Source organism: Neolamprologus brichardi, chromosome 20, assembly GCF_056152115.1.
Source record: "Neolamprologus brichardi isolate AB-2024 chromosome 20, ASM5615211v1, whole genome shotgun sequence".
NCBI classification, from domain to species: domain Eukaryota; kingdom Metazoa; phylum Chordata; class Actinopteri; order Cichliformes; family Cichlidae; genus Neolamprologus; species Neolamprologus brichardi.
In genome coordinates this window covers 6009301-6025050 of record NC_142123.1, presented here as the reverse complement: position 1 = coordinate 6025050, position 15750 = coordinate 6009301, and the positions used below count along the sequence as shown (strand labels likewise).

Below are 15750 nucleotides of genomic sequence, written 5' to 3'. Positions count from 1 at the left end.
GCAAAAGCAAACCCCACTAAAAAGCGATAAGGTAGAAAAATTACTGTGAAGTCACCAAAGTGTTCGAAAATGAAATAATCATGTAGGCATGCATCCTCGGGCCAGATCTGATGTATATTTTTGGATGTTGTTGGTGACAGACTTTTCACTTGTGTAAAATCTGACAGGACATGACGGCTGTTTTTGTATTTGGAGGCATGTGCTGTCATCAGAATCATGGATATAATGGATAAACGTCCATCTGAAACATATTTAAAATAGAACAAGCATAGAAATGTGGTAAACGCAATCTTAAGTTGTAAATAAAAGATAGAATATCTTTATCACCAAGTGTTCTGGTACTTCCTCCACCTGTAACTGAAAAGAAGATTGCTTTAGAGATAAAGCCACCTAACAGGTTTTAAACACAGCTGGCCCATTTCTTCTTTTGGAGGTTTACTCGTCCTCAGAAGACTAAACTGATTTATTTGGATGTTGAAATGCCTGGAATCTAAATCATGACACAAACACTCCCAAGGCTATGTAAACAACCTTTCCAGTTCCAATGCACACCCATGCTTTCTGAGCAATAACTTGAATGCCAAGGCAAGAAAGCATTTCTCACTTTTAAAGAGGTCTCCACTGTTACAGCTACTAAGAAGGGCGCTCCTCAACTTGTGCGGCTATCTTAGCCTCTGCTGTGAAAGCACACTCAATAATGTCACATTTAGCATTCCTCACATGCAAACGTAAAAGCACAGAACTGACAGTGATATCCTGGGGGCTATGTAGAATAAACAACAAAATGAGACGACAAAATCAAAAGGAAACATCTTGCTTTTCTCACTCTTGTTCCTCTATTTACTAGAGCAATAGCAGTTACAGTAAACAGAGCGCACAGTCACACACGCGCGCGCACACATTAACTGCGTCTCGTTAAGCGTCATTCCCTCTGGCCTTTATTCCATTAGAAATTAAAACTCGGGACAATTAGTGGCAGATTGGTCTCAGCTCAGTACGCCATAGTCGCACTCTCAAGGCTTCAAGATGACTTAATTACCGGTGTGTCTGAAAACTGTGAGATGGCAGCACACAGTGAATACCTGGAGCAACTGTCAGCCACAACAAGGTTGAATATGTGAAGAATTACCTTCTGCTATACACCTGAGAGAAAAAAGAAAGGAAAATCATCCAGAGACAGAAGAGATGATTGTGAGCTTAACGGAATAAAGACACTTTTTTGTTTTGCTACAATTTGAGACTTACTTTAGTTTAACATGATGTGAGTTAAGCGCTGAAAAATTACAAACTACATAGAAAATGCACAACCCCGATGGTCTTTGATTATTTCTTGGGATGCCTCATAAGGGAGGGAAAAGGTCAAATGTCGGTGAGTTTATATTTCTCTAGGCACTCATTTCCTTATATAGGACATTTGGTATTTCACTCTTGAGTATTAGTTTGTCCTTTCCTCTGGATGGAAAGCTTTACTCACTGACGGGAATTACCATTTGTGCACATATTCCTTATACACTGAATATCAGCTGGTCACTCTTTAAGGTAGCGGTGCAGGTGTGTTTCCATGCAGACACTTCAGTAGTGCAGGCAAACCTAAATGAAGTACGTGTGTCTCCATACTGTATGTTTCTGTGGATGTGACTATAGAAAGTGAGGTATTTGCCAAAGCCATGAGGAACATCAACAATAAACTGGAATTTTTTTTATGTGCTTCATCACTCTCCTTATGACAAGGACACAAAACACATTTTTCTGTAATTGAACCAACCGTAGTTTATGTAACGACTGACCGTTCTGCCCTTCAAGCTATAGTGAGACTGAAAGAGCGATTTGATCGCTACATGTACTTGCTCTTGTCATGTGACACCATGTCCCATTATATTGTGATGTTGTCTCAGGAGGAGAGGAAATGAAATGCCTTGAAGCTATGTGGGAAACGTGCGTGTGTGTGTGTCCACGAGCATGCACGTGGTGGGGCTTCAGAAGAAAAGTGAGCAAGTACGAGTCTATCTGACCCCGTGCATGTATCTGCGTGTGGTCCTGGTATCAACTCGGCCTTAAGTGTCTTAATTTTGGAACTTATCCATTCCTAATCATTGCCCATATTGGCAGTCTTTATGAACAGTTTCATCCAAAATGTATCAAATGATTCTGTGAGACTGGCATCACGATCCCACACTTTAGGCATCAAACACCATGTTAGCCTTTAAATAAATAATACTGACAAACCGAAGAATAATCTGATGCTTTGAGGCTCGTGGGAGGATACTAAAAATATTAAAGAATTATCACTAGCACGGGGTATATTGACGTTAAAACTCCAGCAAGACTGAAAACCAGTACAATCTCTAACTTCGCCCATAGCACAGGTTAGAAAATTACAACGATTTAAAATGGATGTTTGTATAGTCAGGGAATATCTAAATGATCCTGTAACTGAGTCTAAAGTCAAGGTCAAAGTTCTTTCAGACACAAACGTGCTTTGGTTTGACCCCTGGCTTCAAAAGTCTAGATTCAATGTATCTCATGTTTACTTAATTTCACAGTTAAATAACATTTCTTCTTCATTCACCTCTTTTCACTCACTTTGTGTTTATAAACCACTTTGCATTTAATCATTAGTTATCGTAAATCTCTTTCTCTCTTCCAGACTTTTTGTCCCGTCTCCTTCCCCTCGAATGCCGGAGGTTTCTTCCTGTTAAAAGGGAGGTTTTCATTCCCAGTGTCACCAAATGCTTGCTCAAAGGGGGTCATCTAATTGGCACAATATAAATTGAATTGAATAACGTGTCCTTTAACGTGTCTTGACACACTGGACTGCAGGGAGATTGCAGTCCTGTTGTAAAGTGTTGGTTTCTCAGTTTCTCCGATTTGCATTTACGCGTTCTTTCGCTTTGTTTTCACTAGATTTTTTTTTCTTTTGCTTTCACTCGCGGGTAGGGTTCAGGCATTAAAAGTACTTGTTTGGGCTTTGCAAAGAGACTGTGGTTTCAGTTAAAATACGCAACGGTAACCCTGGTGTTTGAAAATTTAAGCTTAAGCCTAAACAGTGTCTTGAATGTGATGCCAAGGGTCCTGAAAAGCTGGAAGTAACCCGGTGCATCAGAACACTAACACCTTGTGTTTATCTGTGAAATGCAGAAAGCTGTGACAAAACAGCAGTATTTGACACCCCAGCGTCTGTGTGTGTGTGAATGGACTGGCCTGACCTGGATAAATGATTATTAGTGAGCCCTCCTATTGTGGCTGTGCATATTAATAACTCGAGTGCAACACATGTGGGTAACCACACATTACTAAAGTGCTGTGACTTATTTGGGGGTGATTTTACTGTCATTTCTGCTCACAGCGAAAAGATTTGACGAGTTTTTAGCACACTTTCTTTAGTCACTCATTGAGCGCATACTGTAGGATGAGGTTTTGCGAAGTGTCTGAGATACAGAGGCGATAAATGCATTTAGTTTCTATACAGTGGGTTTTATTTTGTTACTTTCATGTATTCTTAAATGTAATGGGGATTTTGAGCTCAAACCACAAGGCGTGAAAAAGAAATTGCAGGGGAAACACTGTATGAATTCATCTCAGAGTTTATACTTTAAAGCTGCTGTTCTTCCTGTCTTTACCCCTGTACGGTTTCTTGAGTGTACGGTGGGGGCAGTAGATGCTTTTGATCTATACCAATAACAGAATCCGCGACTTTCTACCTGAAATATGTACGGCGTTTAATGACGGCTCTGTCAAGCTCTGTGTAAGACCAGCAATTATTTAACTGTGCGCATATCAAAACACTGTTTCAGTTCTACAAATGGCAATAGATCTAGATAGTGGGGGGAAAACACTTCTGAGTTTTTAACAATGAGAAAACTGGGGACAACACGTGAAAAGAAATTTGTGGGATTTTTTTTCCAACAAGCCACCGTGTCCGTTGAGAATTTCCTTGGTGTGCGTCTCTGTGTTCAAGGGATGTTGCATGAATGGGTATTCTGCATTTAGGATTCAAAAGAAAACAGCAGCTCCTGTCTGCATGAAAACCAGGGCTACGGTGCTCTGTATCAAGTGCCATTGTTTTGGTAATAGTAAACCTGGGGCACTTGCCAGGAGGCATTAGTCATTCATCTAACAAGTTCCACAAAGCAAACCACAAAGTGCTCTACTGTTGACTTCCTCCTATTGAATTCTAAGCACATAAGCACATTTTCAAGTCTCTTACAGCAAGGGAACTTTCGGATGACTAGCTACCTGAAATATGGCTGCTATGTTTGCTTATTTGTGCATTTCCTTGACAAGACGGCAGCTCTTATGGAAGCATGTAGGATTCTAGGAGCGTGAGGGAGAGAATGAAGGGAGAGAAGCAGCGAGGTGCCGGGTGAAAGGCGGATAGGAGGGGATTAGGGCGGAGTGCAATTATTCAGCAGGCCAGGCATACGACATGATCTCTAATTACCCACAAAGCAATGTGTAACCCAAGCCACAGATTAGGCTGCATTATCAGGCTTAATAAAACATGACCATCTCTCAGTTTCACTTGCTTTTCCTGCCCCGCTGCCACAAACACTTGTTTCTTGTTGTGACACTCGCTTTGCAAAGTTCGTAACCACACTGCACTTGTTGCTTTTTAAGTGCAGCAACAAATATATTAAAGTGCAAAAGCCCAACCAAGGCACGTGATATCTCAGGGTTTAAAAAAAGAAATCTATTAGAGCTAAAAGGTCCTTGACCCAAAGAAAAAGCACTTATTTATTGTGTTAAATGCAAGACACTAAAATACAATACTCACAAAATTAAAAAAAAAATAATGAGGGAAGGCATTTCATTAAGAAAAGCATAGGGCAAAGAGGTTTTTATTAACATTTAGCTTGACCCACAGTTTAAATCATCACATTCCCCATCATTAGTGTAAAACTATTACACCATCCCTTGTAGGCCTTTAAACTTGGTTTTCAATACATGAACTGACTTTTTCATTTTAACTTTAAAGGAAGTAGCTTTATGAGTTTAAAAAAATTATATACTCTTAGGCATCAAACTACCCAAGAATATATAAAGTGGTTAAAATTAGCACACCCTCTGAGCCAACAACACTTAAATCCCTTTCCCAGCTGCCATAGACGGAGAGGCGGGGTTCACCCTGTATGGGTCACCAGTCTATCACACGGCTAGCACACTCACATTTACACCAACATGCATGTCTCTGGACTGCGGGAGGAAGCCGAAACACCTGGAGAGAACTCGTGCACGTACAGAGAGCATATGCAAACTTGAAACAGAAAGTCCGCAGCAGGACAGTGTATTCAAACCCAGCACCTTCATGCTGTGAGGCCACAGTGCTTACCACTGCACCACTGTGCTGACCCTGCTTGTATTTCACTAGTAATGATCTGATAATAAGATAAGATAACATTGACTGGCTAGCATTCAGTGCAACATGAGCTTATGTTTATGTAGTTTAAGTACAAGGTACACTACCCCTGCTACTTTTGGACAAAATGTTGAATTCTTTACTTGCATGTGAAAAACCCTGACTACATGTTCCACCAGCAATGTACATAAAAGCATGCAGGCATATGCATACACATATTCTTGCTTGGTTCACGTGGGTTGTGCCAGTAAGTGCTGCTTTAGGCTATGGTTTTTCACTACTGTCTACTGTGTTATTAACAATTCTATAAAAAGATCCGCTCAAGTTTCCCTTTCCTGTGTGTTAACAAGTTTGCTGAGCTGCTATGAGGTTGCTGAAGCCTAGCGAACATGCAGACAGTCCCCAATAGCAGCAACACCACTGACCATATGTCATAATTTCCAAAATCCTACTTTTCTATCCTCTGTTTGTTTTTCTTAGCGACATCACTCATCAGCATGGCTCACGGCCAGCATGAGACTAAATAGGTCGACAACACAAAGACAGGGCCTCTTTCTTTAGCCTTCCCTCCCTTTTCACAATCCACAAGCTTCCTCTGATCTGCCTACCCTCTTATTTCTTAAATGTCTATCTCTAGCCATTTCTTTTTCCATCACTCTATAGCAACTTTTCCCTTTTTCTCTATTTTAGGAAAATCCCATCCCATTACCTAAACGAAAAGCGCTGAAAAAAAGCCACTAAAAAACTATTACCTCTGTACTTTCTGTTGTGCTTCGTTTTCTGTCCATTGTAAACGATCGTGGAGCTCATCATTAGCTCTCGAAGAGGAAGAATGAGCCACAGTTTGATTACCTCGGTGACTCTATGGGCTCCCGCAGTCTGCTTACTGAATTGGACGCAGACGATTACAGCCTCGCACAGGCAATTATATCTGCCTGCTAAATATGTCACACATAATAAACACATGCTTCTGACAGACAAGGGACAAGAAGAAGTAGTCACAGTCGGGGGAAAAGAAGAAAGAAAGTAAAGACATGACCACATGGGTTTATCAACCCGGTCTTCCTCAAGTGGAAACCTCTAACAGTCCAAATGACTGCATGCCAGTGAATTCAGGAAAGACAACAGTCGCTCAAATTATGCAAGCCAAAGATCTGCTAGTGAATGGCAACCCTGGAAGAACAAACATTCTTACAGATTATTTTTCCTCCCATGAGTGAGATAAATCCACACAGATGAGCCCCGCGTTGAGGTCGAAATATCTCAAAATTCAAGCTTTACTTTAGAGAGTTTCTGATCATTTCAGTCTGCATGTACAATAATCTGAGGTAATCTGAGTTTGGACACTCTCCCTTCAGACCACAATAAGATCATGGTAGGACGCCAGGCTGGTAATATTTGTAAAGAATACTGAGTCAAAACAAGGGAGGGAAAGAGCCTTAAACCCCTGGCAAGGCACTTATATCATGGCCTATGGTGTTTGCACAGGACATACCTCAGGAAGCTGAGACAACTGAGAGTGTTTGTCCAGCTTTCAGCCTCCTCCATGCATACATAGGCAGAGCACATACATGCAGCACATACAGCACAGTACATACATAAATCACATAATGTACATTTTGTTTATATGACCGTACATATTAACAGTAAATGTATCCAAGACTGTAGATCTGTACATTAGATACACACAGTAAATATGTAGAGTATTTACATGTGCACTAACATGCAATGATTAAGTAAATACACACAAGCTTTAAATTGTGGTTAATCAAGCTATTAATTCATTATTTCAGCCAATTACTTATTGGCGAGAACACGGGGAACAACAAAGATTTAACTGTCTTGCCCCAAAAACACAAAGATATAAAGACAGGAGGAGCGGGAAATTGAACTGCCAACCCTGTGATTAGTGAGAGACCCACGCCACAGTCAGCCAAAGTCAAAAAGCCACATTTACACAACGTCACATTTAAAGTGATGTAAAAGCAGGAAGACAAGTCCTTTTTCACACAACCAGAGAACAGAGGGATTGTTTCCTGGATGCACGACTTAACTGATTAAATACGTAACTCTTTAATCATTTCAAGGCACATTTTTGCACTCCTTTACGTTTTTTTCAGTGTAGCTTTTCCAGCTGAAACGGCTGCAAGTTTATTAAATATAAACCCACAATGAACTCTGTCACCAATACAGATAGACAAATAGAGCACTCCCCCACCGTACGCGTATCTTCTAAATGTGTTTTCAGCCATTAACAAACATAATCAACATTTAACTAAACACCCAGGGGCCTACTCTGCAGCAGGTGCTGGCTCTGTTTCTTTTTCTTTCTCCTTCTTCTGCCATAAGAATAAGAATAAGAATGCCATCGCATTGCCCCATGGGAAGGCCCGGGCAGACAAATGTAAGCACACTGCAGCGGGGCGGCTGGTCTTAATTATTGTAACAGACGCTGAGGGGGATGCACTGGTGCCCACCAACGAGAAAGTAGCTTAGTGCTGCCATTGCCAATAATTAGCACAGGGAACCCCCCCACCCCCACCCTCACCACTCACACAATCATACTGTGACACTCAGAACCAAGATCAAACACAACGACTACATTTTAAGGGCCAAACCAAGAAACGCGCGGCATTTTAAAGCCGTGTATCATCGTGTGTCTCATTTCCTTAATCTGTCAAAATCCATCCAAAACACAGCTGGCAAAAAAAAAGCAGAAAACAACCAATGCAGGCATCTTGCGTTTATTTGGGAAGAAGACTTGTCCAGCAAAGTCGCTTATGAAACAAAAAGATCATATGGCAAGAAATATCTGTGCCATACACTGGGTCCTGTGACTCAGCCACTGTCAGAGCCAATTCCAGTTTTATTGAAATGATTTCAGATGGTTGGAATCCCTATTAAAACCTCCTCTGTGTGTCGGGGCAGGGAGAATATGATTTAGTAGCTGTTTTTGCTCTGCCCCTGTTCGCTGTGTGTCACCGGCCCTTACTGTGGTATGCATGGCCTTCCTCTGCACAGGGCTATGAAAGCAATTGTGATTGTGATTCTGTAGTCAGCAAAACGCTTGAATGGCCCCGAGTTAGCATGCACGGGCACACACACACACACACACACACTCACAGTGTCCCCACACTGGGCCACTGATTACTTCAACCCATTTGACTCACGCTCATCCTTTGATTCTCCCTTTCTGCCTCTCTGTCACATACCACAGAGTTTATTACAACAGTGAAAACACTGCTCAACATGAGCAGGCACTACAGCCAGCATTACAGGCACTGGCTAATTTGTCAGCCATCTTTAAGTACTTAAGTTATTAAAAAATAGCCCCCAGTAGATTGAGGCAAAATGAACCGTAAATTCATGAACAGTGTTTATTCAAGAGCTTGTTTCAGTTGAGGATGATCAGTTGATGGAAGCTCGCTGACTATGTTAATGCAAAGTAATCAAACCTTTGCACAGCACAGACAAGGTAGTCCTATAATAAAAAATAAAACTGAGATAAGGCATTCAAATGGAGCGCATCATTCCCCGGCTTATCTGAGGCAGGGGAGACCACCAACTAACAAAGCCTGCTCTTCAGTTCTGCTCTATCTAACCAGATATCAGTTGTTGGGAGGATATATGAGCTGGGTGGGGCCTGAGTGTATAAACACAGGCCTTACTATCTCTGCACTCTATTGCTATATTGTAGGCAGCACCTCACTCCAGCTACAGCAGCAGCAGCGGCAGCAGAAGCAGCAGCAGTCAGCAATGTTTGATTAAGGTATTCAAATAAAGGAGCAGACACTGTGTTCCCATTTCACAGAGCAAACCAAAAGTGCTGGACAAACGAATAGCCGCAGTACAATTACAGTTGGACATGTTGTATACGACGAGATGTATCTGTTTACTTTCGGCGCTTACTACACTGCAAATTTGTGCACAGCATATATGAGTAATGTCTGTGCCATGCAGTCTGTCAGGAAGCTGACAGCATTAAAAACACGGTACAGTTTCATATCACCATCAGAGCACAAAGCTTTTGTAATGGTATTATTTTGTGTGATTTCTCCCTGGCTGTGGGAGTTCACCCCAGTAATAACACAGACTCTCACAGTGAAATAAAGGGAGTATTGAAAGTACTGAGCTAGATATCTTCAAGGTTATTTATAGGCCTTTGTGAATCACCTCAATCTGCACTTAAAGTACCTTCTTCTCATTTTTTTTTTCTTTTATACCCTCTTTTTTTTCCACTGAACAATGGATGAGTAAACACAGCCTTACCACAAACTGATTTGGTTAGCAGATGATTCATGGTTTTTAATGGATAACTAAAGACAAACCACTGCTCCAAAACCTTGGAAAACTTTTCCTACTTGCAAAATGCTTTCGTTGGTTATGGAAAACACTGCCAATTTAACAGAGGTGATTTATGCACTGTCATATTGGAAGATGTTACAGAAAGACTAAGAAACACCTGACCTAGAACATGCACCGAAACATGAATGAAACCAACGACGGCTCCAAATGAGCAACATCACAAAGGTCGAAAGCATGACAGGAGCACGTGTGCCCCGGAAGTCACAGAAAGTTGCTAATTGCTCAAACTCAGCTTGTGTCCGCACACAGTATCCAAATTGAGTCAGCAGCAGCAGCAGCACACAAAAAAAGAGGTTTGCAAATAAACAGCTAAAATACAAACACATGCTCATTTTATCCAATTAAACTCGTGCGTGACTCAGATTAACACCATTAATTTCACAGCGATAAAAGGAGAAATGTTTTCTCAGACTGTAAATTGCTTTTAAAAAAATAAAGGGAAAAAAAGCAGCCGTAGAAAAATAATGCTAAATCGCATCTGGTGTTTCTTTTTATTCAAATTATTTTGAATCTTTTCCAATAATAATAATCCCAACTGAATATATTTGAGCTAAACTGAAAGCCAACAAATCCACCAACAAATTCGACTACAAACCAAAATACCCACGTGAATATGCAAAGTAAGCCCTTCAAAACAATTGACCTCAATGCTATGATTAGCCTTTTTCTTTTGGCTCTGTGCGTAGCTTAAGAAAGAGACACGGGATGGGATTTGAAACTGGCCAACCAATTTTTGTCAGAGATGGTTAGCAGCAGGCAGATGTGTAGATAAAGTACCTACACAACAAATCTGATGTCTGTTTTATGCCGCAGTCGCTTTGACAAGTGCTTGAGGAAAGGAACTTGACCTTGTGCACTGTGTCAACAGGACACCAAATGATCCCTGCTGGGGCCTGCCTCATTTGCATTGCTAGTGAAGGTAGTTAGTGTTACACATGTGATGATAACAAATTATTCCTCCCCTGGTGGAAAGAAACCCAAGTAAAGGCAGTGAGGGGGATTTCAATAATTCAAATGAACACTTGTATTTTCGAGGGCCACCACACTTTATGTCTAAGTGACAATAGTTGGTTTCTCCTCTGCGAAAGCTCTTTATATCGTTTAATATCTACTGGCTTTGTTTCCGAGATTCATGCAGTGCCTGGATATCAGCATATTCTTAGGATTATCCGCATGGTGGATGATCCCAATTCATTTGACCTACAAAAAAAGATAGCCTGTGCAGAGGAGACAGTTATATGGGCCCGTTTTTGTGTCACAGGTGCATCGATAAAAGCTTTATATGGACCTCATTTGTGATCAAATGGGAGGCGCTTATGAAAACCAAGTCCAGTTTGCTTTATCTGTCTTTGACACTTGGGCGTTGTGTGATCAAACCTTAACAAAGATTACCGTGGTGCTTTTTTTTGTTTATTTTTTTTATCTATGTATCTACACTTGATTACTGGAAATGTCCCTGTCAGTTACAAAGATTTTCCATTGCCCACACAGTGAAAGTAAAACATCCCCAACTGTCTTTTGCATGATTTCCCTCATTGTCATACCTGAAAGCCGTGTTTTATTTGAGAAAGCCAAAGAGCTCCAAAGCACCGTTGCCTTATAAGAAGTATACAGCAGCAGGTCAGCATCCTGAGCCTGGTGATTTGTAATATTCCAAGCACGGTGAGTGAAAACAACAAACTCTTATTCGGTGATTGCAGATGGCTGAGATGCTGTTAACACTAGCGGAAGCTGTAAATTAGGCAGTTTAAAAATTGTTTTGCTAGTATTTCCAAGGGCCATACGTTCACTTTGCCGTACTTATTAGTATGTCACCTGTAATCTCTTCTTCCTTTGTGGTGTTTTTTATCTCTCATGGCAGCTTTTCAGTTGAATACATTTGGAGTTCCAGTGTTTTTCCAGCTTCTGGATTCGTTTGTTTTGTTGTTTAGTCTTTTGTTGTTGTTGTTGTTGTTTTTACACTGCTCAGTCTTTCTTTCATGGGCTGATTTATTTATCTGCTTCGTAGTTTTGGAAAATGTCAAACAGCAAAATATTCATAATGTTGTTTTAAATGCCACCTGCTCCCTCACTCGGGTCAGTGCAGTTCACAAGGCTAAAGGCGCGGGTGTCAAAACTGAAGGAGAGAAGAGGGATACTTGTACAAGCCAGACTGTGGTTTCTCGTTGCAAAGTAATTAACGGTACATTACTGGCACGGATCCATTTAATCGCTGAACTCCCAGCGGAAAAACCATGTAAGCCATAAGAAATCATTGAGAGGGAAGATAATGTTGGATTCAGAGAGCAGAGCGGGGCAGTATGGATTCTATACAGTCCCTGGTATTCCACATCGGGTGGGACACTTAATGTTAGCTTTGCGCAAAATTCAAGTGCAGTTTCACCGAGAAAACAACACAATAAACATGCTTGCAAAAGAAAAAAGAAAAGTTGTGCTGCACATTAAAAAAAAAACAACAACAGGAAAACAGAAAAGATTACAGGTTTAACTCTAAAGTAAGTAATATAAATTGTGACAGTCTTGCTCCGCACTAGATTAAAACCAGTGCACCCTGACCCAGGTGCGTTCGGAGCAAGTGGGCGCCTCTGTATAAAACGCCTCCAAAACACGCATTTTTATTGCGTGAACGTGCAGACAGACAGGTGAGACATCGTTTCAGTGCACGAGACTACACAAATAGTTATTTACCTTGTTCGTGTGATAATAGTCCAACGAGCTCAGGCAACTTGGATCAGTCGGTAGGGAGCATGAACCCACATTTGCCGGGGGCGCAGGATAAAATCTCACGTCCATCTCAGACTGTGCGAGACTGAAGGCATGAAATCACTTTCAGCGTCTTTGACGTACTATTGTCCTGGCAAACACAGCGCCAAAGCGGGAGAGACGAAAAGAAGTGAGGGAGTTTTACTCGGCGCACTCTTCCCTCCTATCCGTTCGCAGCCGAACTTCGGCACCAACTCTAAGTGATGCGCAGTCCTCCTCAGAGCCCCGCGCCGGGATGCGAAACACTCACTCACTCAGTCAGTCACTCACTCAAAAGCGAGAGTACAAATTCACTGATAACACACGTGCTGGCAAAACAATGCAAACATCCAACTTAGATCCTGTCTTACTGGGTATTTCTAAAAGCTGAACAGCAGCCCGCAAACCTGCAGCCTGTCCTGTCCCGCCGCTCTCAGGACTCCATACAGGCTTTGTTATGGAGGTGCATATTCTTGCATTGGTTCCAGTACAGAAGTGGTTGGACTTCCCTCTGCCATGCGACCTCTGCCGATAATAAACGGGAAAGAGGAACGGAGGGAGAAGGGGGAGGGGAGATTGGTGGCTGCCTTGGCAACCGCTCTCCTTTCTGCAACTGCGCGCTTCTGATTAGCTGGAAATGTAGTAGTGTGCACGAACGTGCATTATAAAGCGCACTCTGCTTCCATCAGAGCTTCATAAAGGCTTCCATTTGGGTTATTGTGCCAAGGCGGAAGGGAGGAGATTGCACAGTCTTTCTGTAGTTCGATCATGTTTTTTGTGTGTTTTCATTTTTCATCTGCTTTAGACATTGTAAAGCTCCTTGAGCAACTTTATATATATATATATATATATATATATATATATATATATATATATATATATATATATATATATATTTATGCTGCAATCACTCCATTATAGCCTCCATTATAGCCTGTATAAAGACCCATCTCAAAGACCCGTCCAAAGCAGTACGAATGTACATGTATGCCCATCTTCTCATTTACTGTATTCGTTTTTTATTAAAGTTTTATACAGTTTTCGGTGTTGAAACAGGGATTAAAAGGTTTATCTATGTAGAGTCTATATAGTGTTTTGCAAAAATATACCCAGAAACATTAAAAAGTAGGCAACAATGCAATACAAAGATGCTGCCTTGTATAAGGTATGGTGTGCTGAGAGTGGAATAAGTACAAGGAGGTTTAATCTTGTATTGCCACACAGTTGCAAATGTGTATGGAGACTAGCTAGGCTTGTGAGAGCTGTATCTGACAGCTCACTGAATGTGATGGATAGCACACCCTTGCCCTGTGATGTGCATGCACATTTGATGTTGAAATGGCCTATCCATGGGACCATTGTCTTTCAATCATGTCAAGGCAAAGTACAGAACAGAGCACATTTTCTGCTGCCTGGCGTTATTACTATGCCACAGTTTACAGCACAATCCATACACCGTGCCTGCACAGAAATGTTCTTCAGTCCTCTTGCTATGCTGTTCACCTTAAAGATACCTAATTTGATCCTTTTTGGGATGCATCTGCATTAAAACAGTGATAATCTGGACTCTTTATCAGTCTTTATAGTGCTGCAGACAGGCTTTCATTAGGTGAACCTGCATGTGAATAAGGGCGCATGTAACACAGAGGAAGGGTGTAATTGTTTTCACACAAACCGTGACAGCAGCATCTGCCCACTGCTGCAGTTCTTATGTTCCCAACCTTCTGAAATTCAAAAAGCCGGTCATTATTTCAGCAGGTCTATTATGCTGCAGTGCAACCTCTTTATTTAACAGTGAGGGCCCTACACTGGTAGGCACGTCCTGCCACGGCCCGGCACACAAAGGGTTAACCACATGGCTCTGTGCCATGGCTTCATGGGAATGGAATGTGGAGTGCTGTGTGTGCAGGGCTCCTTTCCCAGCATCCCTCACTGCCCAGGCGCATGCTAATGATCAGTATTATTGAAGCACAATTGATGGGCTAGCAACCAAACAAGAGAAACTAATTACTACTAAGGCTTTATTGTCCTTTAATTACCGAAGCTCTATGGCAATTAGTGCTGCACAAAGACACAGCCCTACTTTAATCTCAAATAAAATGTGATGCAGATGAAAAAATTTGGAAGATGAAAGGTAGATAAGATAATTTGGCTTTCGGTTCATTCTGCAGAAATGATGCCTGATTTGGGTAAAGCGCGGAACAACAAAAGAACTGCTGAGGACCGTGCTAATTTAAACTGAAAATCATCTCAAAACAGATTCAGCGTGTGATATTTCAGTGACCTTGGACAGCTAAATAGCCAAAAAATGTGGATGCTGAAAATCTGTTTCCAAGTTACTGTAGAAAATATTCAGGCAAGCCTCCAACACTTGAAGTCATTAAAATATGACTTACAAAGTTGCCGTTATGAAAAAGAACAGTGTCTTTGCAAAGTCACTCTTTAGCTGTGTTACACCTTTCTGAGCTACTTCATTACTGAAAGAACTGTTCAGACCCAGCTTGGGCAGGGGAAAGTGAACCTGTGTAATATTTATAGTGGCTAGGACAGTATATGTAGCTATGCTCAATATCAGTTTATTCTCAAGGAGACTGTAACAAGATTTCAACTTGGGACAAGATAACTTCAAATTTGAAATTGTTCTCTTTGTTCTCACTTTGAGCAGTTGCTGAACCCTCCCTCCCCCCTTCTGCATCAGACTTTTCACAGTTTCGAAAGTATCATATCCATTTTAAACATCTAAGCGGGTTCATGCATTGTTAAAGGAGTTTCAAAATTAGTGTAAAACATACAGTGAAGTGAAGCTACACGTGTCAGTGATAGCCTCTACTAATTAAAACTAGCATTCATAAACAAAGTCACAGAGTCGAACAATATGCAATTTATCTGGAATTTGGCAATGTAGCTTCTCTGTCAACAATCATGCATACACAGCTGCTGATGAATTTCAGTTACAAAACTCTTAGCACACTGCAGAGCGCAACAAAATGTGGCAAAGATGACAATAAATTGCTGCGATATGCACTAACAAGAAAATAATATATAAAGAAGCAGGCAGTATAGTAGTTAGGTAGTAAGTCAGAGGTAAAGCTGGAATAAAAGGCACAGAAAAGTTATGGTAATGGTTACAGTGTGTGTGTTTTTTCACCTCTTCAGCCTCATTGTGTTAGCAAACCATGTAATCTGTTGTTACTTATTACATTCTGATTCTTAACCAGCCTTTTAGTATTATTGAATTATCTAATTTTTATCATTATTTGTTTATTTTTTACATTGACTTGCTCATA

General features: G+C 41.1%; 1 protein-coding gene across 3 annotated transcripts in view; it reads right to left on the bottom strand.

The window, feature by feature from the left end:
• LOC102791662 (TOX high mobility group box family member 2-like) overlaps window positions 1-13083 on the bottom strand; it is an 80993-nt gene extending 67910 nt beyond the window's left edge. For all 3 annotated transcript variants that reach the window (XM_006785497.2, XM_006785498.2, XM_006785499.2), the window contains exon 1: window positions 12410-13083. In XM_006785497.2, the coding sequence (XP_006785560.2) occupies window positions 12410-12514 (105 nt within the window). In that variant the 5' untranslated portion in view covers window positions 12515-13083. The remainder of the gene's footprint in view (window positions 1-12409) is intronic.
• Window positions 13084-15750: the final 2667 nt, after the last annotated feature.